We start from the raw sequence: 27,996 nt of genomic DNA, 5'->3' as shown, positions 1-27,996 counted from the left end.
TGCTACCTGTAGCTTTTTTCATTTTTGCTTTACTGTAGTTACACCCTAAGTGAGAAGTATGAAGAGTACAGTAGGGTCTTAAAAGCTGGTTTAAATTTGTCAATATATTTGAAATTTGCATGCCAGGATATTAGCTTGTACATACAATCTGCAGCACTGACGCTGAACATCATCATCACTTGTTATTCCTGATAATGTGCCCTAGATTTTTTACTTTTACCACCACACTAAGGGACTGATCAGACATAAAGACAGACGGCTTCTTTTGATCATCTTTGTAATATCATTATGACTCTCCAGTACCAGTAACAAAAGGGGATAAATATTTTTTGACAAATTAGTCTTAAACTTTGGTAAATAATGCCGGTGTTTTTGAACAGCTCAGACAACAGAAAAGGCAGACCAATCATCTCTTAAATTCTTACTTTATTTATTGAAACTAAAAAAAAAGAACAAGCAGGTAATGATGTGACTCAAGCCAACAGAGGTACAGATAAAAATAATGCATTCGAAAAGGTCACTTTTTATTATAAAACCCCAAAGATGATTTTCATGAAGCCCTCACACACTCTCTCACACACACACACACACACACACACTGGTTTGAGCTACACTACTGCGATCCACAGACGCTGCCGTCTGTTAGAAATAATTAGTGTTTGGAGAAAAAAACACCGAAGCCTTTTCCCTTAACAGCAGCCTGATAACGGTCTCTACAGGCATTATGAGCACTCTTGTTTTAAAGGTAACTCTGTGCACACGTGTCGGTCGTGATGATGGTAGCAGTCACTGAACCTCACGTATGCACGTCGACATGTTACGACACACAACCCCGCAGGCAGCGAGACACAAAGACGAGCACAAGGAACAAAAATACGCCCTCAAAATTATTATTTTTCATAAATCCTCATTTCTCTGTACATGATTTCAACCACAGCATCAACATTTAAACAGTTTAATGCATGGCGATGATTAAAATAACATGAGCTGTAGTGTTTCTGTTGATTTATCCACAGTGGAGAGAAAACCTTAAACATTATGGCCTCGTTATTCTGAACAGTTTAAGTGTCAGTTAGAGGAGGAAACTTTATTTATAATCATTTATATTGAGCTTTATTACTGATGTGAGTGTTCAGAAAAAAGGATAAAGTTTTGAAGCTTCAATCAGGAAGTAATTTAAACTTCTGTGCAAGCTGGCAGACTTTACGCAGACAGACCAAGAAGCAAAGTTTGATCAGCTTTTTTGGTCCTTACTTGATGTCCTGCGCTGTAAACAGCTTTAATATACAATATAATCCAACCAATATAATCCAAGTTTTCAGCTTTAATCTGCTCCTGCTTACATGAAGGTTGAGCTACGAACCAGTGAGCACCTTGAGTCCCGTGCACAGGACTCTTTACTGCCGTTTCTCTGCTCTTTGGTGAGACTAAAAACTCTTCTAGCACATGTGAAGAAAAACCTGATTTGACTCTAAACACTTTATCTAGAAAAATAAAAAGATACAAAATGCAACTTCACATGTGAGCTGCATTTTGTAGCTTTCACTGTGACAAAGCCGAGGTGCAGAGCAAAGCTTTGTGTCTGTTTTTTTACCTGGATAATGTCAACTATATATTCTTTTCTAGAATAACTTGTCCTCTCTTTTGCTGCACAGAGAGAAACTTCTGGAAAAAGACCAGGGAGGGATGGAAAAAGGAGCAAAGGAAAAGCCAGCAGGAGACCTGAAGACGTCTCACAGTGTTAAAGCGCTAAGATGAGGTGAAGAGAGAAATGATCAGGGGATGAAAAGGAAAAAAGGGGATTTGAAAACGTCTCCTGTCTCTCTTTAATCGTTGCACAGACACAGATGGTCATCATTGCCGGACCTCCACATAGTTGGCGGGGAAGAGGCCGTAGGCGCCTCTGCAGACGCCTCGCCACCAGCCTTCATCGATCATCTCGATGTTGGTGATGATGTCATCGGGGTCGAAGGATATCTCATCGTCACCGGCTAAAACATGAAAGGACAGTTTGATGAACAGCATGAGTTATTTTTAGACATAAAACAAAACCTCGATTACAAGAAAGTGGAATCTGACAGGTTTATAGTTTACCATCAACTTTAATTATTAACAGTGAGAAGTCTGGCTTTATTTAGTGAAAAATTAAAAACATGAAGATGTCCCGCTTTTCTTTGTTTAAAGGGGAATTTAACTGATAATTTTCTGGGGTTAAACTATAAAGACGTCTAACTCGTTTTCCAAATTATTAGGTATATCCGTTGAGAAATCTAACACTGTAGACATTTCATATCATGATTATGGCAAATGGCTGAAACAATTCCTCGACTTATTCGAGTGATTCAATTCAAAAGATTCCTTGAGGCAAATTATCTGCCTCAAATTATCTGCAAAATGTGTTCTCCATGTCAGTGGATGGTCTTAAAAAGTCATATTTTTAAGGTGGATGAACTCACAAACAAAAATGTCCAAAAAAATAAAACAATATTCCTGTAATCTAAAGGTTCACCTTTCAGACATCATCAGACCACTGTGTGAATGATGCAACTTTTTTTCTTGCTAGAATGTGAAATATTACATTCATGCATGAACTAAAGGATGTTAAAATGATTGTGTCCTTTTACTTTAATGGCAAATTGGAAAATGAATATAAACTACAATGAAAGAAATAAAGTGTTGGCACCAAACATTTCCTGGGAGAAGATCCCTAAAACCCCAAATATGGTATAATCTAATGTCATTATTTTACTTCCTGTTCTTGTAACTTCAAGAAATTTAAATTGCCTTTAGAACTTCATTTCACTTTGTAAAATATATTTTCTTTAGAGAATCTGTTAATACAAATTTTTAATATAGAAGTAGTTCATTTAAGGGGCCCAGCTTCTTTTCTCATTTGTCTAGTACTACTCTTAAAAAATCAAAAGTGACTGGTAAAAAAAAAAATGCAATATTTCTTAATAGAATACTTGATTAATCGCCAGAAGAATTGGTTGAGTACTCGATTGCAAAATGAATCGATTGCTACAGCCCTAATGGCAAAGTCACGTTAATCGGTATTATTACAATATGGTTAAAATGTGCTGACCATGACATATCCATTATTTCTATATTTATAGGACAGAAAAGATATACAAGTCATATTCCCAGTCCAAAGCTCTTTAATGATCAGAGCCCTTATCAATACCACAATTGAAAATTTTCCATTGTTTTTTCGAGAACAAATGACAATCTGTTTTTAACAGAAGTGGTCTAAGATGAGTAGATGAGCCTACAGCTAACATGCTCTTTAAGCCTGTGTCTCTGCGCTCTGACAGTCACAGAGAGTGATGCACACACACAAGAGAGAGGAGACACAGTGATGCCTCCTCCTCTCTGTGTTTTACATATCTCTTGTCAACCTGCAGACTTTTTTCCCCCATTCACCTCAGAAAATGAACCATCTGGATATTATTTACCGTGATGTTATAACTAACAGTTTTTATGATAATTAAAATATGAATGGTACAATAACCATGGAGAAAGTTTATCACTGTTAGTATTAATACTGGTAACTATTTCATCTCAAACTACAAAAGTTACCAATACCAAAGTTAAAACTGTCAGAACCTCTATCTAATGTCAGTTTTGGTGACTCCTGTAAACTAAATAAAACATCTTTTTTTAAACACTGCTCTTCTGTTCTCAAATTAAAGAGAAAAAAACATCTTACCACTCACTCTGAATATTTTCCTTATAAATTATAACTAAATACAGTTTTGATCCATGTGACTAAATCTTAATCTGACACTGATTCAGAGTCAGAGTTATACAATTATATAAATAATCTTGACTCTTTTGATAGTCTTGTTTATTTGCATAGGTCACACAGAGACATCGGCATTGATTTCAGTCTGTTTCTAAAGGAATTAAAAATTTTCAGAGCACTGCCAATGTGAATAACCGAGTGTTAATGCAAACAGCTCCCCTGAAACTACAGTACACTTTTAAAACACAAGTTTAGAGTGCACTCTTTAACCTGCAAAGTAAAATACGGTTTACTTTTGTCAATTATTGTTGATATTATAAAGGAAAAAACTTTTTTGAGCCCTTCTTGATCATTTGTTCATTTGATCATCGGTTGTTTGTTTGAGCAGGAAAGAAATTCACTTAAAACCATAAATTGAGTTTTGGTGTAAAAATTTTTTGGCCATATTGCTTCAAGGAACAAATCGTCAACTTTGGTTGAAAATATTTGCTTAAAATTTGGTGTAAATGAGCTCTTTGAGTCTGTGTCACAGTTTTCATTCTCACCTGCTTGGTAGTCATAAAGAGCCACTGCCGTCACCCCGAGGTCCTCGCCGTAGTCGTACTGCTGGGCGTCTGTAGAGGAAAGAACATGTTTTAGTCTGAGTAAACACAGGACTGGTTCTGGTGCTCAGGAATTCTTCTGGATAAAGATGGATTGTAGGGATATGAAATCTTATACAACTATTAGTCCTGACCAAACAATCTGACTGGACAAGAGACAAACTATGAATGAAGATGTAGGAGAAAAACATCACTGAGACTTTTTACAATATGCATCATTCCACCTCAGCCACAAGTTCTGACCATGTTTACTCTATCAATCTCATACTCATGTTTTTTTTCTTTCTCTTTTCTTTTTTTTAACAGTAAGTTAGATTGAATCTGAAATCACACAATATATCGTTAACTGTCTATAGTGAACAATATAGAAAACAAGTTGGCTGGCTGTTAGCTACCTGGTACATTTTTTGGCATTCATTGCAATAACAATTTTGGTTTAGCTCCTGTTTTCATTTTGATTGTGGTACATTTTAAGACATGTTATATTAATACAACACAATCTTTCCAAAAGACTGATAGTATTCATTAACTTCTCTCAGAACATGTGAAATTTCTGATCTTTTTGCTCTAAGTGAGCACCTGAAGAGTGGATTTATATTAATTTTGATGAGTGATTAATTATGATAAAAGTTCATGTAGCATTTGCTTGTTCAAAGAACAGGGGGAGGAGAGATGGGAGATGTCACCAATAAGAGGACGTTCACCTCCTGCTGGTGCGGTCTCGTCGGGGTTCTGGTAGAGCTCCTCCTGCTGGTTCTGGGGCTCTGCCTCGAACAGCTGCTCACCATTCTCTGTGGTGGTGTCATAATAAGATTCTTCTGTTTTCTAACAAGAGAAAACAGCATCATCTTCAGTTACACTGAATAAAAAATATACATGTTTTATTTCAAACAATAAAAAGCCTCAGTATTTTAGTATAACCAGTGAGGAAAGTCCCACCTTAAGACTAAAGGCTAAAACATAAACCTATTAGTACCATCTGTAAGTCAGACACAAAATTATTTCCAGTTTATTAAAACGGAGGTGTCAAAACTGTAGCTTAATGTGCAGTTGGTTTTATCATTTTATGCCAAAGGAGCACCCACAGAATGATGGGTGACCAGATTCAGGTGATTTTGGCTAGCTCGGCCCTGACCAGTGATCTGCCAGCGCCATTATTTAATGGACATTCCAGGCATATACTTTCACTATTATGTGGCATGTAAATGGCAAAACCTCAGTGTGTGATAGTGTGATTTTTAAAGATTTAGTATGAAAGTGCTTATTAAAAAATCCAAGACAAATATTTGTCAAAGAATGAATTAATGTAGCTGATATTATCAATTCTTTAAGTACAAGATCGAAGGAATTTGGAAGATTTAAATCTTTAAATCTATAGTTGGGTGCCATGAGTGATTAGAGCGATCCATCTAGGCACTTTATCCAATCAATGCTGGCCTGCTCCTTCCTGGGTGAAAACACTCTGTCAAAATGAATGGCAGTTAATTGGATAAACAGAGTCTTTAGCAATCTACATGCATAAAATACAAAATGCAGGCGGTAAAAGTGTTATAACAAGAAAGGGACTGACATTGCAACATTATAAAATAAACCAAGTACGGGTGCTGATGAGTGTGTGTTCAGACTCTCTCTGTAAAACTGTACAACAACTCCATCTTGTGACCAGATGATTCATATACTGACATCACATAACTTGTGTGTTGGACGTTAAATTTAAAGTTGTAAATACATTAGTAAATGAGTAAAGAATCTGTTTACAAGCAAGTAAAATAAGTCAAGTCAAATCCCTTGCTTAAATTCAGTAGGAACGTAACACTGGTCTAGACAATTGACCACTTTACTCCTCTCCGTTGTCAATTTAGGATGAACAAAATGCAATTCAATAGTGTTGAATTGCATTGCTACTACGGTTTTCTTATCAACTGCCATTCAGTCTCGGGGTTGTTTTTACCCAGATGGGGGCATAGTCACTCTGGGGAATAGGAAGTGAGGCTGGACTTATTCACTACCAGACTCTAAAACTTTGATATGATTTTTTTTTAAGGTATATTTAATCCTTTAAAAACATTATAATAATAGGGCTGCATTATTTCAAAGCACATGCAATCATAAAATATCAATCTGACAACCTCACTGCCTTAAACATAGTGCTACAGTGACCCACCTGGTATGTTGGGGCTGCATCTGGCTGGGTTGCTGGGGTCGGGCTGGGGGTGGGGCTTGCAGCAGGAGCAGGAGAGGGGGCCTTGGGTGTAGCCTCGACTTTACGGCGCGCCGCCTCTTGCTCCTCCCTCTCCTTGGCCTGTCGACGTGCTCGCTCCTCCTCAGCCCTTTTCCTGTCCTCCTCCTCCTTCTGCTTGGCGATGTTCTCAAAGCGGGCCTTGATGCTTCCTGTGCTGCTGCCAGCTGACGAGACACAGACAGACAAAGACAAAATGATGTGAAGATTTCGGTCCAGGGTTTTATTTTGACACAGAGGGAGCAGATTTTGACCATGTCTTACCAGCTTCCACAGGTTTGGTTTTCTGGTACGATGAGCTCGGCTTCTCCACTTCTTCAAAAGTTCCTGCACTCTGTAGAGAAAAAATGGTAAGACAGAGCTCTGCAGACTTAACTAAATACACTAAAATACAAAAAAACTCCTCACCTTGTCCATCCGGTCATTCTGGACACCAAATTTCCCTCCAAATCCTTTAGAGTAATCTGGTAACAAAATGAGAAAAGCATTAGTTTCGGCCATCTTTAAATGATTCAACCACAGTCTGCATCATTGAAACTCTTAACAGAACAGATACTGGAGGAAAATTTTGCAATTTTACTCAAGTTTGAAACATGATATGGATTTGATCCCTCTCTGTTCAGCTGAAGCAGACTGTGGCTGGTTTAAAACAGAAGAACTGCTGGGATCAAAAGACTGGCTGATGCGTTCATGCAAACCTGTAAAGAAGAGAAACGATAAATAAAAACTGAATGCAGGCGGGGACTGCAGAAGAGCTGAGAGGAGAATCTTATATACAATATAAGCCAGACATTCGGGGTCAAGCAGCCATCTTGGCTCAATCTTTGCTTTAAGATCAGCCATGTTTCTGTGAAGTCACAGCAGGAGGGCTTTGTCAAAAGCATGTTGGCCATGGAACATAAATGACATGCACAAAATGAATGAGAGCGCATCACGGTCGTGCTGGAAGCAGCAGGAGGTGTGAGGGAGTGATCAGGGAGAGGGAGGGTGGAGGTGATTTTAGTTTTTAAACCTTATTAAACTATGAACACCTGACTGTGCATTAGTGGTTAAACATCAAATTTGAGAAAGGTTTAACGGTATTAAAACATGGATACCACCCAATCTTAGCTTGATTACTTTTTATTTTTATGGAGTCCTTGAGAGCAAAGCAGCTAGATTTTGCCCTGAGACACTGTCTCCATTTCCCTTTATGTCATTCACATTGACATGAATGCTGAACAAGAGAGACGATATTGCACTGGGAGTAACCAATAGGGAAGTTTTCTCAATTTTCTTTCCCTTTTCTCACTCAACAGAGCTTGTTAGCCTTGTTTACAAAGGGGAGATGGTGTTGCATTAACAACACTTGCAATCTGCGATTAAAATGTGCTTGGACTTGTGTTAGCACAGAGGCTAAATTAATAGAATTTAAAATACTATACTAACACCACAGTTTGAACTCTCGGCCTTAAAAACTGAAAGCTTTAATTAAGAGAGTAGATAAGTAAAAATGTAAAGGATGGAGTGTGGACAGAGAGAGTCTGATATCGCTGCATTACATGATCTAGCGCTTGTGTGCTGTTAGGATACGCTGCTACACTTAACATTTAAAATTTCTACTCAATACTTTTGAATGTATCTGTGCTGTATTAGGAATAGCAAGATTTTAGTTTGCAGATAATTTAAAAAAACTTTTGCATGGCTGATAACTGCTGAGGTTTAGCAGGAAGATGGCACAAAAACGGTGAATCTTTTGAGTTCATGGTGCAGGCTGGTGATACAGAGGGTAGAAAGGTGTAACACTGAATGGATTAAGTGATGGTGGAGGTGAACTGACAGAGTAGATGTGTCTGTCTGTAAAGAAAAACTGAGTTATTCATTAAAACTAAAACAGGTGTTACTGAGGATGAGGAGGATGATGTGAGAGGCAGTGTGTCAAGCTGGGGGGGTGAAGCAGGAAATTCGGGGGGGGGGGGTAAGAATGTTGGTGTTCAGGGGAGTTTCTGTGCCTTTCTGAGACTCGTGCTTGGCCAGGCTCTCCTTGTGCTCATAGCCCAGGGCACACTGGTCCTGCTTCTCCACCTCTACCCCATACTGCCCTCCAAACCCACGCTTATAGTCTGTAATACAACACACACACACGGAAAGACAGTAACACACATATTTAAACGAACAAACATACAAACATGTAGACACAATGATACAGCAGACAGATTCATAAACACTCGTGCTCTGAGACATGAAGAAGACACTTTATGGTGTTTAAAGTGGAAATCCTGTAAAATAAAACTCAACAACTTACTCCCTGCCTCGGAATATTCACAGAACATAGACCAGGGTTGAGGCACATTTTTTAAAACTCAAACATGACTTTTTAAGACTCAAACCAAGAAAAGATAATACAGTATTGAGCCATGTAGTGTTTTGGATTTATTTTTCACTCAACATGTGAATCAAAAGCTTTGATTCCCAAGTTTGTATTTTATTCCATTTGCTTTCTCACATTTCCAGTGAATTGGCAACTACAACTGCTGCTTGTCCTCCCAACTATACCCTACATTTATTCAAGTTGATGTCAGATATCTTTGAAGTTGGGAAAGTCAGGACATTTTTTAGGTAGCTAACCCTAAAATGCTGCTTGTGTGAAAAGGGCTTAAGAGTACTGTATGTTGACTTTGCTGTAAATGCCAAGTTGAAAGTATTGCAAGTAGTTTGATTCCTAATTTTTGTAATAGACTACAAAAAAGTAAATCCTCATCATATTGGGCCCCAAAAGGGGCATTGTTTTGAAAGTTCGTAAATTAATGATAAATAAAAAATAGTTTTGTTTGTATTCATTTTGTTTTTGTTGAAATGTACTTCCCTTTTTGCTGAGATAAAAGAAATCTTAAATTAGGAGCTAAACCTGAAAAGATTTTGGGGTGTTTTTTTTTGTTTTGAATAACAAGAAAACTATTGAAATTGTTAAAAACAAAATTTAAAAAGATATTTATTTTGTATTGAAGGGCATTTTATCTGTATGGTGCTAGACATGACCGAGCCTTTAAGAGGAGAGTCACAGACTTGACGTCCCACATTTATCTGCATATTTTTAGGAATTAAAGAACACAAATTGGTAGGGATGCACGATATTATCAGCAGTACTTCTGTATCAGCCGATAATAGCTTATAAATTTAATTATTGGTACCGGCCGATAATAAAATTTACGCCGATCTGTACGGCCGATAATGTGACGTCATAATTAAGCACACGCGATGATACTGGACGTGTGCCAACAACAAACTCAACATGTCAGCTGTTTGGGAGAAGTTTGAGGCGTGGGAACAAGACAGCAAAATAGCTGTTTGCATCGCTTGTGAATTACATGTGATGTGAGGAGGACTCAAAAACACACCTTTCCTGTGCATGGTGCACATAGGTGCTCTGTCTCCAGCATTAGAGATGTGGGTGTCACTATGTTGTTGCAGAGCTGTTTACAGTGAAATGCCCATTAAACTTGGTTGCTTAGTTAGTTTTTGCTGTTCAAAGCAGAGCCAGGAGAACTACTTCAGTTTAAGTTGCATTTCTTAAAACCATATTGAAGCTCTGAACTATAGCTAGATTTTTTGCATTTAAGAATCTGTCTTTTTGTTGTTGTTGTTATTTAAAGCACTTTGTCAGGAGTATGTCAGGGAGCCATCCTATAAACTGGCTGAGTAATAAGGAGAATCAGTCTAAATTTATAAGCTATTTCTTTTTAACACTGTGGACCTTAGTGTCAGCAGGTTATTTTGCTGCTGTTTATTACCCTCAAAGATGCAGATGACTTTGGTTGTACTGTTAAAAATACATGTAGCATGTAATGCACATGTAACCAAAGACATTACTGTAAGTTTTTCATTAGTGTATGGCTGTATTTGAAAAGAAACAATACAGCCCTCATTTCGGATAAAAATCTAATATTTTGTCTAAAAAAAATAGACTACCAATATTTAAAAATACATATTTGTAGTACAGGGTGGAATTGGTGTTTTTTACAGTGGAAAAAATGTAATTAAATATTGGTATCCACCAAAATGAGTTTTAAAATATCAGCATATCGGATATCGCCAAAAATCCAATATTGCGCATTCCTACAAATTGGTTGTTAACATAGACATCGTTTTTTCTGTTTTAGATCTAGATTTTACAGTCCCATTTGTCTAAAGTCCATTGATCTACAGTCAAAGAGCTAACATTCAAATGGCAATCTGAGCTGTGGTTTCACTTCCTCCATCTGAGTTTTTTTTTTACCCACAGATTGGGGAAGTTATCATCCTTTGAAAGACCACATCCGAAGCCACACTGAAACCACATCAGAGCTGCACAGGAAGAAACATTTACAGAGAGCTAAACTGAAAGCAGACAACCTATAAAGATGGGTTTCTTATGGCACCCCTGATCAAAGTAGAAAAAAGTGGATAGATGGCTTTAAAGCACAACAGTATAAACAAGAGAAACGCCTCATTTTCATCAGTGTAGTAAAAGGAATCAGCTGTTGGAAGATTTTAAATTTGTTAGCATTCAATAGCTTCTTACTAAACATGTCTTATTTGTTCTGATAGTATCAACAAGAAATACGAAGACAACTGATTTCACATCGTTATTTGGCTGAGAAGGATAGAAGAAACAATATTAATTCAGGTGTGGACATCCAGCTGGTAGAGGCAACGCTCTGCACCTGTAAATTTGGACGAACAGACAGACAGACCAGATCAGAGGCCTTACCTTTCTGAGATTCATGAAGCTGAAGTTTCTCCTGGTGGTCCCATCCCAGCGCTGATTTATCTTGTCTGTCTGTCTGCACTCCAAACTTGCCCCCAAAGCCCTTCACATAGTCTGAAGAAACGCAGAACAAGCAGACACAAACTCACATTAAAATGTTTCTGTGTTTTGTTTTCACATACTGCATTGTAATGTAGAAAACAGGCTATTTCTTTCAACTATCAGGAATGAATAAATTGTACAAAAGCATGGCCAACTTTTTCAGTACAAAAACATTGTGCATGTTGTTTGTGCACCTCAGACAGTGTACAAAAGTTGTCTGCAGTTTTCATGATCAAAAGCAACAAACAACCCCATATTGGGTGCCTAGGTTTCATACTTTTGTTGCACAAGTCTTAAATCCAGTATCTACTCTGTGTCGTTGATTTTTACTAGTACCATATCCAGGTGTTGATTTTTTTCATTCTCAAGTATTTACACGCCTGTCCCTGTAACCAGAGCATTTGACCTAGTAATCAGACTGCAGCATGTGAACCTAACCTGGTGCATTGTGGGAATTCTTGCGGTTATAAATGTATTAATATCATTCTGTTTTCCTTAGCTACTCTTGGCCTAATAGCAGTAAAGTTTGCAGAGGTGTGTCAGACAGGAATCTGCAGGTGAAGTTGCTCTGCTACGTAACAACAGAGTTCAGACGAGTCAGGACAGACTCGAGAGAGAGAGACTCGTTCAGCCCTCAGGATAGACTAACCTGCTGATAACACCAGCAGAAAAACGCAACACTGATGACTGCAAAACAAACTCATGGAGTTGCTGTCGTTCATCATCTAATGACGATCAGTATCTGTGGTAATAATGTGATGTTATACTCTTATCAAATGTGAATTACACAAACTGCCACACACTAGCACATTGTGCTGCTTTTGGTGCCTAAGTGATAATGGATTTTTGTTTGTTTGTTTGTTTTTTAACAAATACCAATGTCAACATTTTAGATTAGTACAGCAGAATCAGCAGTGAAAATGTTAGTATGGGTAAATGTTACACATAAAAACTAGTGAAGCACCAGTTGTGAAGCCAGGGCTGTCGATACCGATGTTTAAAACAATATTTTGGCCGATACCAGAATTAATGTTTTTTCATCAACTCTTGTTAATTTTTGCAATTATTAACTTCCTCATCTAGGCCATGGATCATTTTTTTCTTGTTGAAAAACAGCACAACTCTATTCCTTATTACTTCAGAGGGGACGAATCCAACCATACATTTGACCAAATCTATATTCAACCTTTTCATTTCAACTCTTTTCACAAAGAAAGATATTTTCTTTGAAAATGACTGTATTACAGCCTTTTTAGTCTTAAATAAGTGACTACTTAGTTTTTTATCAAATGCACCTCAACATAAACTAGACCATTACATACAGTCATGTTAAATCATACATCTTGTTAAATGTTATATTATATAAAAAATGATGTATTGCTTATCTCTACCTCATGATCTAATTCTCAGTAGGATGCTTGTAAGACACCCAGCCCTACCTGCACAAGCGAGCATGCCAATCAGCTGTGCATCAAGCTACGCTCGCTAGCTTTAACTTCCTCACCAAAATAGCTGTCCTTGTACAAGGATCTGATCAGGTAACAGTGACTCACACTCCTTTTGTTTGAATCTTTTGCTAACATCCTCTAATAAAGTAGTATTATGTTGTTGTCTTAACACCATGACCAGCAGCTGTCTCTGTGCATCTTAAATAGGGCTGAATGATTCGAGAAAATAATCGAATTGTGATTTTTTCCCCCAATATTGCAATTGCGATTTGATATGCAATTATTTCTAAAGTTCCTTATCTTAAGTGTTTTCCACCAAACACAAGCAAATAATCATTCTACATTCAAACCAACACAATATTACATCAAACAAAGGCTAAAAAAGTTAGAAAAATATATCTAATTGTGATTATTTTGACTCGTATTGAAAATCAGACATGAAGTCTTGTATTGAAGGGACTGATCATTTTGATGTCACTCAAGAAAAACCTACAAAAATGAAGAAAGCAGGATTTTTTGTAGACTATTCTTACGAAATGGAACTTGAATGATTGCATGATATGTTATGCATAACATCTCTGCTGCAAAAAAAGGTTTCAAAATTGTATTTTTGTGCAAATTTCAGGTTAAAGATATATTGCACCTTCCGCAATTAGAAAATTGCAGCGGTCCATATTGCAATTTAATCTAATTTGCAATTAATTACCCAGCCCTAATCTTGAAACGGCAGTTACGTGATCTAAATGCTAGCATTAATTTGACTGAACAAATCTGATATCTGTTCATGGCACATCATTTTATTTAATATTAGGTAGGGATATAAGATTCTTACCTTTCTGTGACTCATGCCTCTCGGTTTTGCCCTGGTACTCGAAGCCCACAGCGCTCTTGTCCACCTTGTCAGTCTCAACGCCATACTTGCCGCCAAAACCTTTGGCATAATCTGTCAGATGGGGAGGAAAATTAAAAGTCAGAACAAGAAAAGCTCTTAAGTGCCCTCCCCATGTAATCATTCATTAACTTTAATTTTCTTCTTCCTCTTTAGTGTGTTTTAATCATTTATAGTTGATCTGAGTTGTTAAAGTGACGTTTTACTTCTCTTTTTGTCAATCCAAAGAAATAAGACAAACAATAATCAATACATTATACAAAACAAAGCTATCCAAGCATTTTTAGAGATATGTTTGGGCCATTTCAATCAGGAAAAAAAATACTAAAAGAGTAGAAAATTGATTTATCTACAACAAAAGGCTTTTAAAAGGAAGGGGTACAGTTAAATTAAAACCTTCCACTCCCCCTGAGACAAACAGTCAGGCCAGGCCGAAACCACAGACCAGCTGGTAAACAGTGCCAAACACCTGTAATCTGAGCTGAGACCAGAGCAGCAGAAACACATGAAAAGAGGCAAAAAGGAAATGGCCACCTACGTCCAAAAAGACTCTGAAGTTCTTACAACTTCTCTGGGGCAGATGTGCTGTGTGAGCTTCATCTTAAAATGCTGCTGTAGCATTTTAAAAACTGGTGAAAAAAATCTAATCATGCTTGCAACTAAAAGAAAACAAAGCCATTGTTTGTAGCAGACAAAGGCTGAGGAATGGAGGAAGAGGAAAAAATGCAAAATAACATGATTAGTCAGGACCTGTGCTCTCTGAGTCAGAGAATGCTATGTTTATGTATGAAGTGTTTGTGTGTGTCTTAGTGCGTCTCCATCCGCCACATCCTCGCTGTTTCTCTCCGGGTTAATGGGATTCTAAACAAACCTTTTTGGGACTCGTGTTTCTCGGTTTTGCCCTGGTAATCGAAGCCAACAGCGCTCTGGTCAACACGGTCTGCCTGCACGCCGTATCGCCCCCCAAACCCAGTGGCGTAGTCTACACAGCAAAGCAGGGGGGGCAAGGGGCAAAGTCAGGGTGAAGCAGCATGGTAGGCAGTGGTAAAGCAGCAGCCCAATTCCAATTTCTTTATTCACATCAGTTGTTATCAGCTAAAAGAAAGTCATATCCTGCTTTTAAATTCATTTTCTTATAATTAGAATGTATTTTGTACATAATTACACAATTCATTTACCACATCACTGGAATATAGATTGCACTGGTATAAAAAATGACCTTTTTAGGGACTCTCCTAGTGGTAAAAAAGGTCTCAACTGTTTTCCTGTGTTAAGATGCAACTGTGTTTATCAAAGTCTGTGCAGCTCTTTTAGTAGCATGATCTGTTTTCACCATGTGGACTTTGTGATCCCACTCAGTCCACAGTGTTAGTTGTGAAATATAGACCCAAAGTTGCTCTGAAGTAGATCAGGATGCAGCCAACTTTATATCAAAAATAGGTAGTGAAGGTAAAATTTATATCCCAGTTTTGATGGTAATAATAATACTGAGAAAGCACTGGAATTGGGCAAATATTCAGCACCGCTTCGCAGGGAATGAAAGCAAAACAAAGGTGATGATAATATGCAGACATGAAAAGGCAACCTAGATAAACTAAAAGCTAAGAAGGCAGACATGGCTGTAAAGCACCAGGGTCACTTTTGAGTAAAGCTGTCAAAATTTCCATTACTTTAGTATTTTTCAATGAAGTATGTTCTAAAATCTCAGTTCTTTTAATCATCAATGTATGTAAATAGTACAGAAAATTTTTAAAAACCTCAGATCTGTAGATATATTTAGACCAAAAACAACAAGTGGAGGAGACGACAGTGGCCCTCATTGATCAAACTCGCAGAGAAACCAGCACAGATTTGAGTGTAGAAATCATCTTATGACAAGGTCTATGTGTGATTTCTCACCAATAACAGGGTATGGCTGAACCTGAACGAGTGTAAATAGATGCAGCTGAAAACAGTTGTCTTTTTATAACACGCCCTGGCCTCGCCCTCAGAGTTTACAACAAGGAGGTATGTAATACGGCCAAGAAACTCTGTCCCCTTGTTATGGTTTCAGTCTCCAGGACAGAAAGTAAAGGAAATTACATATTTGTTGCCTTTTTTCAGTGGCATTAATGTGAATCAGATACACAGTATGTGGGAGGAACTCACTGCTGTGGTTAACAGCATTGCTGCGGTCGACCAAACTCCAGCTAATATTAGGATATCTTATTCATACACATGATTTGTAACTTGTGTATGATCAATTCTTTTCTGCTCAGATCATAATATCTTCAAAATTCTTTACATTCAGGTAAAAAAAAAAATTGTTAACTCTTAATATGGGGACATAAGCGCATGTTTTGGATCTTAAAAAAGCAGCACATTCACAGGAGAAGGCCAGCCTGAAACTGTCCCACACTGAGAAGAGAGTGGCTGTAATATCTCGGGTAGCTGTGATTGTTAATGTAGGCTAATTATAAGTGGGAGGAGCAGACAGTGACATGCCGGTGCACGGCAGAGATAAAATGCTCACCTCTTAAAAAGATATAAAAAAGAGGTTTAATAAAACCTGAAATGTCCATATAGAACAACTTAAATGTTTTTAAGGATTTCTATTTTTTTTTTCTAAATAGTTTCTCGCCAACATATTAGTTGTAATTCTATTTTAGGAAGGAGGAATAGCACCAAACATGGCGACTATAGACAAGTAAGTACTTGACATTTGTCGTTTTTGAAAAGAAAACAACTCACTGCTGTTCTTTGTTCTTCTTTTAATGAAGAAATGCCATCAAGTTCTGATAAAACTGGCCCTTTAGCAACACTCACGCTAATCTCTTCCTCCATAACTGCACCAGCTCTTGCTGCTGCTTGTTTATGTCACGACTCTGCTGCGCCTTTACTACTGCCCCTTGTAGCTGATTGGTCCTGTCACTTTCTAACTGGACCCAAACAGTTCAGATGGTAGCTTTGCAAGATGGATTTGCCAGTGAAAAAACATGAAAACGGGCATATCCATCTGCTTTGCAAGGTTAATAAAGAAACACATGTTCATCAAATATAACCAAAATTAAAAAAAGATGAAATCGTCTGAAAGCTGGTGCTGCTCAACATCATTTTAAAAAGAAACATTGCTCACAGGGATTGTCAGAGGTTTGGTTTAACGTTAAATACATTTTAAAATTCATATCTAATATCTCTAGTAACATCAGATTCATGCTGCACAGTGACTCCAAACAGAGTTGAAAATGTGCATATATGAGCTGAGACCTGGCGTTGGATTTGAGGGTATCATATGCCCTCGTTCAGATTGATTTATTTGAGGAAACAAGTGTACACCCATTTTCTGCTGTCTGCATGAAATAATGAGGGCCACTGTGCGTAGACGTTTTCTATTTTTGAATTTAAAAAAAACAAACAAAAAATACAGTATTGGATGGGCTTCTATTTTTGTCATGGTACTGACAGGTATAAATACTGTCTGATTTTTACTATTATTGTTTCTGAATTTAAAACGCTGGCATCTTGACAATTCTACCGAGAAGTGGGTTATCATGAGGTGTTTTGTTTGACTTTTCTTTGGCTTTTTACATCTGCTTCTCATACACTAAATGACCTTTAGCTAGCAGTGTCCTCTTCTTAATGCAAAAATAATGAGCTCATACCTCTACAGAGACTGTTAACTCATTAAACATATTTCAAAAATAATCTTTTTCAGCTGCATTTACACCCGTAATTTTCAACAGTGCAATTTATGTCTAACCAGAAGGGGACTAGGACACATTCCTTCTTTGTTTGAAAACAGACTTAAAAACAGAATGTAGCTTTTTAAACCTGTTACATTCAGATGTGATGTGCTGATAAACAGAGCCTAAAATGCAAGTGCATACATATTTCTGTAATTATTCCCACAAACTCTGCTATGACTCACTATGTGCCAAAAAAGAAACAAAACAGCAGCTTCTCTGGCAGCATCATGGACACATCAACATGTTGTGTCTGTATAATAATGGAAATCTGGTAGAGATCAGGCAGCTTCTGATCAACACAACAGGAGTGTTTATGCTGCAGCTGGACACCAGCCAAACACACATCAAACTATTTAGAGATGATAAATGAGCCTACTGCAGACAATATGTGCAGTTCATACTGTTAATCAAACATAAGTGGCAGATCAGTGTTTGGGGTCTGAATATTTCAATTTAAATATCAGGACTAATCAGTCAAACTTAACTACAGGTAGCCTGTGACTGAAACAGACATGCAAAAAGACAACCGTGTGTGACATCACCTTTCTGTGAAGCATGTTTCTCTGTCTTGCCGGCATATTCAAACCCAACAGCAGACTGGAAAAAGAGAAAGAGAGAGAGAGAGAGAGAGAGAGAGAGTGGAAAACCAGTTATTATAATGACTGTGCACCCCTGTATGTTCATGTTTAACCTCCATTAGAGTCCTAATGATTGTCCTGAAATGTCCCAGTCCAGCTGTGACAAACCTCTGTAAACATTCAATAAACTGGGCTAGAACTGAAGGATTTATCATTTTACAAGTGCAATTGAGATGTGTGCATGCACAGTAGTCAAACAGCAGGATGTGTGATGCTAGTCAAGTGACCTGAAGCTAGACAATGCTGTGCCAGTTAATGAAAACAAAACATTAAAAGAAACTTTTTTATTTTATGACTAATCCACAAGAAAATTCTGTCTGATATTACCATGGGTATATCACTGTGCATGTAGAGTTATGTATATCCTGCATGTAGGTTCAGGCTAAAGGCGACGCTGCTTTAGAGCCAGCATCATGTAACTTGTAACATGGTCAGAAGCGTAAATGAATTTTAAGTGAGCACTGCTGCTGTCAGTAGCACCCTGTCCTGGTGCTCGCTAATGCTGCAGCCACATGTACAGACTGTTTATGGCACAGGCATGCTGCTGATTATTTAAGGTGCAGCCGCAGGTGTGTACTACAGTGTGCAAGAGTCAAACGCAGCTCAAGAATTTGAGCCTTAAATGGTCGATAACATTTAAGTTAAACAATAACAGGCGACAAGTTTGATTGTGAAGATTAAGAAGAAACGGCTTGCTCCACTAGAGGAAAGTGTGGAGTGCTGTGCGCTGATAATGCAGCAACTTAAAGCACTAACTCATATCCTTTCTAAGTTTAGTTTCTGGTATTTGTCGGTCTCAGTATGAAACGTTTTTAAACGTATCAAAGCAGACAGAGACGCATGCAGCAGTGCCTCTGTGGATCAGATCGATGAAGGAGAAACAAAAAGTATTATGACTTTTACATGGGTCAAAGTTTAGTCACTTTCCTTCACGGTTATTGTTGATGTTACCCTCTCTGTCCCATCATAGACCTCTCTGTCCTGCAGCTGATAGTCAGCCTGATGTAACTGACATAACATGTGTTCATTAGTTTCAGAGCAGGGGTGAACCTAGACTTTTTGGTTGGGGGGCCCAGGCTCTGATTTGGGCAGGGGGAAAAGGAAGTTTGTGTGCACATAATAGATAATCCCGTATTATCATAACATTGAACTTTATCATTTAAATTAAGTCACAAATACTAAAATAAAATGAAACAAAGTACTATCAACAAATAAGCAGTTAAATTGGCAAGTAAAATATGCAATTTCTAAAAGGACTTATATACATTTAAAAGACAAGAAATAAGTAATTTGAAAATTTGGTGTAGATGAGAGGGTGGAGTTGTTAGTAGAAAGTACAATTTAACAGAGTTGGATACGGTTTTATTACTTAATCATACCTATTTTTAGTTTGTTCAAAGTGGATTTCCTAATTGCAAATGCCTTTGCAATTTTGCTTTTTTTTTCATTCTAAGAGTATCGATTCGGTATCATTTAGATACCAGTACCATTTTAAAAGTATTGATTTAGCACTGATATTGGAAAAAACTCAAACAATACCCAACCCTATGTAGTACCTACAAAATGTATTCAGTTTATCCTTGAGTCAGAGTGGACATGTGTGCCAAGTTTTAAAGAAATCCCTTTACAGTGGTCTTGAAATACTGCAGGCATAGAGACAGACAACCTGAAAACGTAATGTCTTTGGCCCTGGTGTGGATGCATAATAAATGTTAAAATGTGACCCAGATTTTAATACTTCAATCTCCTTTAAGAGCAAGGCTCAGATTCTGCTGACAAAATCACAGAAAGTTGTGTTTAAAATTATGAAGATGAAGTTATTACTGTTAAGCTACAGAAAACTAAAGTAAATACCTGATCAACACGGTCAGCTTGGACTCCAAACTTCCCTCCAAAGCCCTTAGATGTGTCCGTCTGGGAGCAGTGTTTGGACAACTGACTCTGGTAGTCGTGACCCACAGCAGACTGTCAAGAAACACACAAAGAAGAAATCAGAACACACACAATGAGGGAACAACTGTGGGGATGCGGGTTCATGAAGAGAGCAGTTCAGCAGGAAACACAGCTCAGAGGTGGTGACACCTGACTCATCACACACGAGCACAGAGTGGTGTAAACAGTGCAGGGTCATCACATTCATGCTGCTTTGGCCGCACGGCCCAGGGACAGAAAGGTGTGGATGGACAGAGCCGCTCGCCAGGAAAGATTATGGAGTGTGAAACAGCCTCAACTGACTCAGCCTTTCACACAAACACACTGAGATAAACATTAGAGAAACTGCTGCTGAAGCTCAAAGGACGCAAAAGTCGTGAGATTTGTGAAAGTGTCGGCTAAATGAAGAGCTCACTTTGAAAATACTGAAGCAGGTATTTTGGTAATGGAAGGCAGGATCAAAAAGCTGGTTTATATTTAGATTCAGCTGCAGGAAAACCATTAAGACAAGGAAACTAGTGTCATCTTTTAAAGAAGAAACAGTGTGAGGAAAACAACCAGCCATAAAACAGCTGCACACAGGCAGAGTAAAGTGAATAGAAAGAACATTATTGTTCAGACTGATCTGTGGCTTGTGTTTGTGGCTCGGCCTGAATCGTGCTGAACACAGCATTGATCCAGGGATCAAGTAACAGTCAACAATGAGAAGTTCAATCGAATGTTACAGAAACCACAAACCAAAACGTCTAACTATATTCAGAGTGTGTGGATATTTCCAAAAGTTTATCAGTTTTAACATTAAATATTACATCTTTGTGCTGTACTCAAATATCTGCTGAAAAAGTCTACAGGAGCAATGATTGTTTTGCATAGAGGTTTACAAACTTTTTCTGCCAGCCCCCCCTTTGCCAGATGAAAATATTTTCAAGCCCCCCACCCTAATCATATCAACAGAAGTGTACTGTAAATCTGTATACAGAGAAAAAACCATCTCTCATAGGTTGCATGTGTTAAAACAATGGAGTGTGATTCTATCTTCAACACCCATCGTTGTACAGACGAGGCCTAGGGAGAGATATGACTGTCATATTTTTTCATCTTTGTTTTAGAAGACAGGATGTCTGCAAAAGATTTGAGTTGTCATGATACCAGTATTTTGAATTTTGATATGTTACCAGTTAAAATAAATCCATATTGGTACCCATTTCAATACCACGGCAACAAAAAATTATCCCCTGGACACCCAAAACTGGGTAATTAAGTTATATATGTTGTTGGATCACATTGCAGCCACTGGTGCACGTCTAGAAATTTATCTGCAACAGCTCAACTTGAGAAGACCACACTGCAGTGCCAGACCTCTTACAGCCATGCCATGCCATGACAGGATATATGCGCCAGTAAAGATGCGTGCATTCATCTATGCCAAATTAGCCCAACATCTCTAGCAAGAGTTTTTTATTATCATTTTTAAACATCTTCACACACAGGCAGTGGAAACTGACATGTGCATTCAAATAATTTATTATAAAGGTGCACTCATTACACAGCACCGTCTTCATGACGGTATTTAAAGCAATACCTTGTTTTTTTTTTTTTAATACCTTGAATTACGGTATTACCACCCATTCCTAGTATGCAGTGATACTTCTCTCTCTAACTTCTATTTTTTCTTATTTAGGTCATCTTTTGGATGTCATTGTTTGTGCAGGGGTGTGAAGCCATCATGAGTCTTAACACTGGGGTGTAAAGGAAAACTTTTAGAGACCAGGAGACATCGCTATCTCTCTCCTCTGCTCTCGATCTGTCTGCAACAGACACATACATTACTCTGTGCATGTTTAAGAGATGCTGAGGAGACTTAATGAAACATTTTTGCCTTGACTGATGAATTTAACATTTAGTCAGGCTAGAGGCAGTGGCAGAGGACAGAGTTGAAGGGCACACAGCAGAAAGAAAGATCCAAAACCTCTTGCAAATAAAATCTTGAATCTTCCTTTGTGTCTGTGCAGGGGTGTTGATGTGTTTGTAACTTCTTTAGAGAGTAACGCTGCAAAACAAGCATAAATTAACATCTTCTCTCTGTATCACTGCTGTTTTAGCACTTGATTCAGCCTTACTCTGGAATAGGTAAGTTGCACCCCATATACAGAAGTTGTACAGAAAAAAAAAAAAACAAATCTTAAAAAAAAAAAAAAACGATCTGCAAATTATGATTTTTATGACAGAAATAGTAATTTTCCCGTTGTCTTTCTCTAGGGGTCCAAATATAAACCCTCTTAGGTCTAAAACCTAGCCTGCACATATAAACATGTATTGTGTTGTTGTTTATTTGCACTAAATATGTACCATGTGTCTGGGCAAATCAAAATAACCTGCCGCCTGCTGTTCCCACGGCATGCTCTTTGAATAATGTTGCAGCAAAAAAAGTGCAAAGATTTGACAGACAAATTATGGATCATTGACTTCAAGGAGGCAGTTCTATTGTTATAACTTACAGAAGCGAATGATTTATGTGAAACTCTGTTTATTCAAAGTTGTTTTGTCCAGTGATGCAGTACTAGAAAACCTCAATCTCACCTCAAGAGCCATTTAGTATCACTTAAGATGAATCTGCAAATGCAGCTACAGAAAAAGCTGCAGATAAATGATGAGGTGAGAGTTTGAGTTTAAGTTTCAATGATACTTTACTTTGAAAAGGTAGAACATGTATATGACAGCACATCTATTAACCTGATTCTAGTAGTCCTTCTCACCTTGTCCATACGATCCTGCTGCACTCCAAACCTCCCTCCGTATCCATGTGAGGCTTTGGGCATGGTCTCCAGCTCCTTCTGCTTCAGGCTGGTGTGCTCAGTCGACACTGTCTCACGCAGTTGTTTGATACTACACCAAGCAAAACCAGAGTTAAGGGAATAATACCTGTAATTTTGTTACCTTAGGATAATGTATTTGCTTCCTCACTCTATGTGCCCCTGATGTCCTGAGCCTGACACTGTTTTGGCCCCCCAGCGCTGCTCCTTTTCCGACACATCGTTCTAGAAATCAATGAAAACAGGAACGAAAGGTTTAAATGAAAGATTAAAAATATCATATGTAAGTGAACATGAGAGCATTTTTGTAAGTGCACTTAGAAAAATTGCAGGGAATTGGAGGAAGCACCTCAAAGTCAGGGTCAGTCTCCCAGTCATCCACGTCATCGTTCACAGCCACACTGATGCCCTGTCCTGCTGCTGCCTTCCACATCTTTAGAGCAACTTGCACTGAAAAATTTGAAAAATGAAATTGAGAAAGCAACATCTCTTACAGGCAAAGAAATCTTGTTAAAAGCAAACTTTACAGTACTTAACAAGGCAGAAGAAAATGGTCAAAAGCTCCAGACATAACAGTGATTCCCATTCATATATACACTGCTGCCCAAGTATCAACAGGTTTCTTATTTCTCTTTTTTACCCATAAGCCACCCTATCAAATCACCATGCAAGATCTATTAGCTAGAGGCATTTCGCCTCACTCTGTGTTCTTCACATAAGTCTTAAGAGAGTGGTCCGCTGCTGCATCTCTCTCTTAAAGGTGAACCATCTTACTCCATTTTTTAAACATTTTGTGCTGCCAGTTTAGCCGGTGCTTCTCTGAGTTCTGTTCATGACAAAGTTTCTTGTCATGTTGCAACTGATAAAATTAAGAATTTTTCTGGCCCTGAAAACTGTCAGAGCCATTTGAGGTAATGCCATTACACAATTACAAACATATCGTCAACTATCGTGACCAGCCTATATTTATTAAAATACATAGCAGGAAGTACCAGTGAAAATGCTGGGAGTCACCAAATCGATCATCTGGTCATACACTGGCATCCACAACTTCTAATGTTGATGTTGCTGCTGCTAGGGCTGAACGATCAACTGAAAATTAGATTAAATCACAATATGGCCTACTGCAATTTTCTAATTGAAAAGGGGGCACTATTTCTTTAAAATGAAATGTGTCAAAATACCAGTTCTTGCAGCAGTTACAGTAGAGATGTTATGATTTAAAAATCATACGAACAATCAAGCATCATTTTTTAAGATAGCTTGCAAAAAAATCCTGCTCTCCTATTTGTATGTATGTTTTTGTTAATCACAAAAAGACCATTTTCTTCAATATAAAAATTCCAATTAAATTTGCAATGTAAGTCAAAATAGCTGCATTTTGGATATTTTTGTACTCATTCTGCCCTGGCTGCTGCTGCTCAGTCATCCCCCTTGAAGCGTGTGTATCAGAATCCCCCAAACTTTGTCCCTTCAGTTAAAAGTATTACTTCAATCAATGTTGAAACCTCCATTGAAATTAAGGGTGCATGATATTTGATTATAGATACCAATACATAAATATACTTTGGACCTAAAACTTCTGTCCTGAAACAAAGAAACAAACTTTAGTACTGAAAATGATCTTTTAAGTTTAAGGAATGAGGATGAACAATGAAAAAGACTCCACACACTGATCCATGCATATGGCTAATGCCAATAGCTGATATGTTGGTTGAAAATATTGGCAGAAATTTTCAGATCTGCCAGTCCAGGTGATAAACTTTTTAAGCTAATATCTATCCAGTGTTTCCTACACACAGATAATAAATGAATAAGCTCCTTAAGTATATTTACAGCCACCCAGGTATATTTGCTAGCCATTTTTCCTTTTTCTTTTTTAATTACTCATTGAAGTAATTAAATAAGCACCATTTTGTGTACAAGAAATATCCACCACTAGTTCCCTCCTGTAAATACACAGATAAAGTGTAATGATTCGTTTTAAAATTATGCTATCACTTCGTGATTTGCTGCCAATATCATCCTCCACTCCAAGATGATGGTAGCAATATGCTACCTCATCAACATTAAACCTTCTTACACCCTGTTCACCTGCTATAATTACAGAAAATCAAGTGAAACATTTTAAAAGGTGAGAGATGTTACTTTAGTGTCTTTGTATGTTGTATTTTTGACTACCATGAAACATGAGGCGGGGCAGACTGGCTATCACTACCCTCCAAGCACAGTGTCCTTCAGTGGGAAACACTGCCAATACTGATATCATGTCATGCATTCCTAAATTTTGGAACATTTGCACCTTTAGGCATTCTGAATTGATTTGGAGACCCTGGGGCCAGGTCAGGCTCCTGGGGTAATTTTATAGTGGCTCCTTAAGTAGACTTATGCTCAAAGGTGATCCGTATATGTTTTATTATATTTTTTAAAGGATTATCTGTCACATTATCTTCCCAGTTTGTCTGTCCCACTTCACAGCGTTGCAGTTCTCTTTGTTTACATCTCCTCTCACACCTGCCTGAAAAATGCACTGCTATCCACTCCAGCATCATAATGCACAAATTTCCGCACCTGTAGGCATGTTCTTGGTCAGGAAGCCAGACAAAATGTCTCTTCTACTTTTAACAACCAAAAAGTAGATGCAGAGAAGAGAGTTCATCGGGGAATGGATGGAGAAGTATGTGTTTTTATCTGATTGTGTAAGGAATACAACTTAAGAAGCATTTAAACCCAACTTGTGTAAAGTCGAACTCCCTTGGGTTCTGCTTTTTGATGCAAGAAGATTTTGAGGGCTTGTGGCACCCTTTTTCAGACTAGTACATGACAAGACAGAGCCACATCAGCTTTACTACTAGTTTATGGATTTTACACCAAAGTAAAAGACATGTACAGCTGCAAAGACCACCATGGTGCCAACTGATAAAATCCAAGATAATTTGACCGATTGAAGTCCTAAAAATTATTAGCCTATATATACTATACGTCATGTACGATCTTTTCATGTCCTTCATATGGGGTCTTTTTTAGGATCCGGCTCTCATTCCACACTAATTTCATAGCCCTGGTCTATGGGATTTTTTTAAAAGCAAAGCTCACATGTATCATAAAGGGGAATGCTCCCTGTGCTAAATTGTGATACAATCTCTGGTTACTCATGTTTCATTGAAGGTAGAGTTAATACGCATTCAGTCTAAAGTCACCACTTCCAGGAGTTCTGATGGGTTTAAACAAAATGAGAATTTCTCTGGCTTTGCAACTGATGGAAATATTTGAGGTAGTTTAAGTGCTAAACAAAAAATATCAGCCTAAATTTTTGCTAAACTCATTTTAATATTTCAGTGAATAAAATCTATGTGGTATCTTTAAAGCTGTGTCCTGTGAAGATCCACAATAAACAAATGGAGGATAGTATCATAGTATTAAAAGGTAAGGGACTCAGGAGGGTTGATTTGTTTGTAAGCATTATAGAGTGTTGTGTTAGTCTGCATTAGCATTAAAGAGGAACAAACGCTTTCTATACTAAGCCTTATTCCTGACTCAGCACAATGTGGGCATCACCAGCATCTGTGTTGAATCAGAGGCTGCAGGAGACGTGGCTCCATTCACCTCACAGGGGGACAGACACCGAAGAAAACCTCCTCAGACCAGGAAGTAGCCCCGGAGTTTCAGCTCAAAGTCTGTTAGTTACTGACAGGAGAAATTTCTCACAACACAACCACACCCATCTGCTGCTAACGTCCGAATCCCCAAAAGTCAGTATTTTCATATCAGTCTGACCACACTAGAGGAAAGAAAAGAAACGATAAAGTATGACCCTGAGATATCAAAATAAAGTCTTACAATAAAGAAGCTTTCATGTTACCCCGGTGTATAAACGTCATTTATGTAAAGGGACACAAGTTAGCTGATTTGACCTAGCTTGAGTAAATGTAGGTTATTTTTCAAGAAAACTAGGCCACGGCTATTACATATTCTATTGCGCAATTTTTCTCAATTAAAGCGCTTTTAATTAAACGTAGTTGCAACCAGACTGTACGGGAACAGCATAATCTACGTGTGAGGATTTTAGGTTCACAATAACCACACAGGCTTTAAAATTAATATGGACAGCTCCTAAATGGTTATATCGACGCATGGAGAATAATAAATGAGTGATGCAAAGTAGTTAAATGCTAAATTTAGCTAAAAATTCAGAATAGAGCAGTCTGTATGTGCCTGGCTCTGGTATTTCCTGTTCCAGTTTTCCTCTCAGCTAGTCGCGGCTAATGCTAACATGCTAACACGCCTTCTGGAATGATTAACTGACTCCGCGCGCTCCCGGTGAGCTTCTACACAGGTAGACATTTTAACATCCTCCACGGATGCGTTAAAACTCACCTTGTTCGACACAGGTAGCTCCAATCACACTCTACAGTTGATACAAATCCCCCCTGATGGATGCGGTCCGTTCAGACCTCCAGCTCTGATGGAGAAACCGTACCGTTCCAGGGATTTGATCGCTCTCTCCGCTGCTCTTCCGGGCTCTCCCAGTATCCCGTTCTCTGCCATGGGTGACGTCACAAATGGGCGGGGAAAAATTGTGTGTCTTTCTGTAGCCCAGTGTTATTCATCTCTGCTCAAATAAAGAGCCAGGTTATGCAAAAAATAACTTTGCAAGGGCCACAATCCACACCTGGGGTGTTAATTCAATAATTATTAAATTACTTTGTTCATTTTACAAAAAAAAAATGCATTCTCAGTTCATTCTTTTCTGCTTATTTGTTAAGATTTTAGTCAACAGAGAAAGCAAATAAAGGAGCACCCTCCAAGCAAAAAAAAATTTTAAGGTGCCAGACAAAAAGATAACTAAGAATGGAGAAATGTCAGCACTCAAAATGTCCTTTTTGGTAGTTTTAATTCAAGGCAGCAAGGCTGTGCCTTGAATAAAACCTTGCTGCCTTGCTGCCTTAAATAAAAACTACCGGAAAGGACATTTTGAGTGCTGACATTTCTCCATTCTTAAGATTCTAGTCAAGCCATTTATTTAAAAAATGGTTTTGACATGAAATGAAGATCTAGAGGATACAATTTTAACATTTCTGTGAAAAGATAGAAAATAACCATCTTTAATGCTAAGCTACAGAAAGCATTAAAGATG

The 27,996-nt window shown here is 38.0% G+C and overlaps 1 protein-coding gene across 2 annotated transcripts; it reads right to left on the bottom strand.

Annotated features, from left to right (window-relative positions):
* Positions 1-409: 409 nt before the first annotated feature.
* LOC121507000 (src substrate protein p85-like) lies at positions 410-27,397 on the bottom strand. Of its 2 annotated transcripts, XM_041783098.1 has the most exons (16): positions 27,237-27,397; positions 23,209-23,309; positions 23,011-23,084; positions 22,803-22,932; positions 19,969-20,079; positions 18,019-18,073; positions 14,623-14,733; positions 13,695-13,805; positions 11,316-11,426; positions 8,578-8,688; positions 6,995-7,050; positions 6,851-6,920; positions 6,512-6,753; positions 5,052-5,172; positions 4,291-4,359; positions 410-1,991 (listed from the first exon to the last, which is right to left on the bottom strand). In XM_041783098.1, the coding sequence occupies exons 2-16, from the start codon at positions 23,290-23,292 to the stop codon at positions 1,855-1,857; spliced, it is 1,593 nt and encodes a 530-aa protein (XP_041639032.1). In that variant the 5' UTR covers positions 23,293-23,309; positions 27,237-27,397; the 3' UTR covers positions 410-1,854. The 2 variants fall into 2 exon arrangements, with proteins under 2 accessions (XP_041639032.1, XP_041639041.1); XM_041783107.1 differs by lacking the exon at positions 8,578-8,688 and having other exon boundaries at positions 27,237-27,396.
* Positions 27,398-27,996: the final 599 nt, after the last annotated feature.

This window comes from Cheilinus undulatus, linkage group 1 (genome assembly GCF_018320785.1).
Source record: "Cheilinus undulatus linkage group 1, ASM1832078v1, whole genome shotgun sequence".
NCBI lineage: Eukaryota > Metazoa > Chordata > Actinopteri > Labriformes > Labridae > Cheilinus > Cheilinus undulatus.
This window is presented reverse-complemented; position numbering and strand designations above follow the sequence as displayed.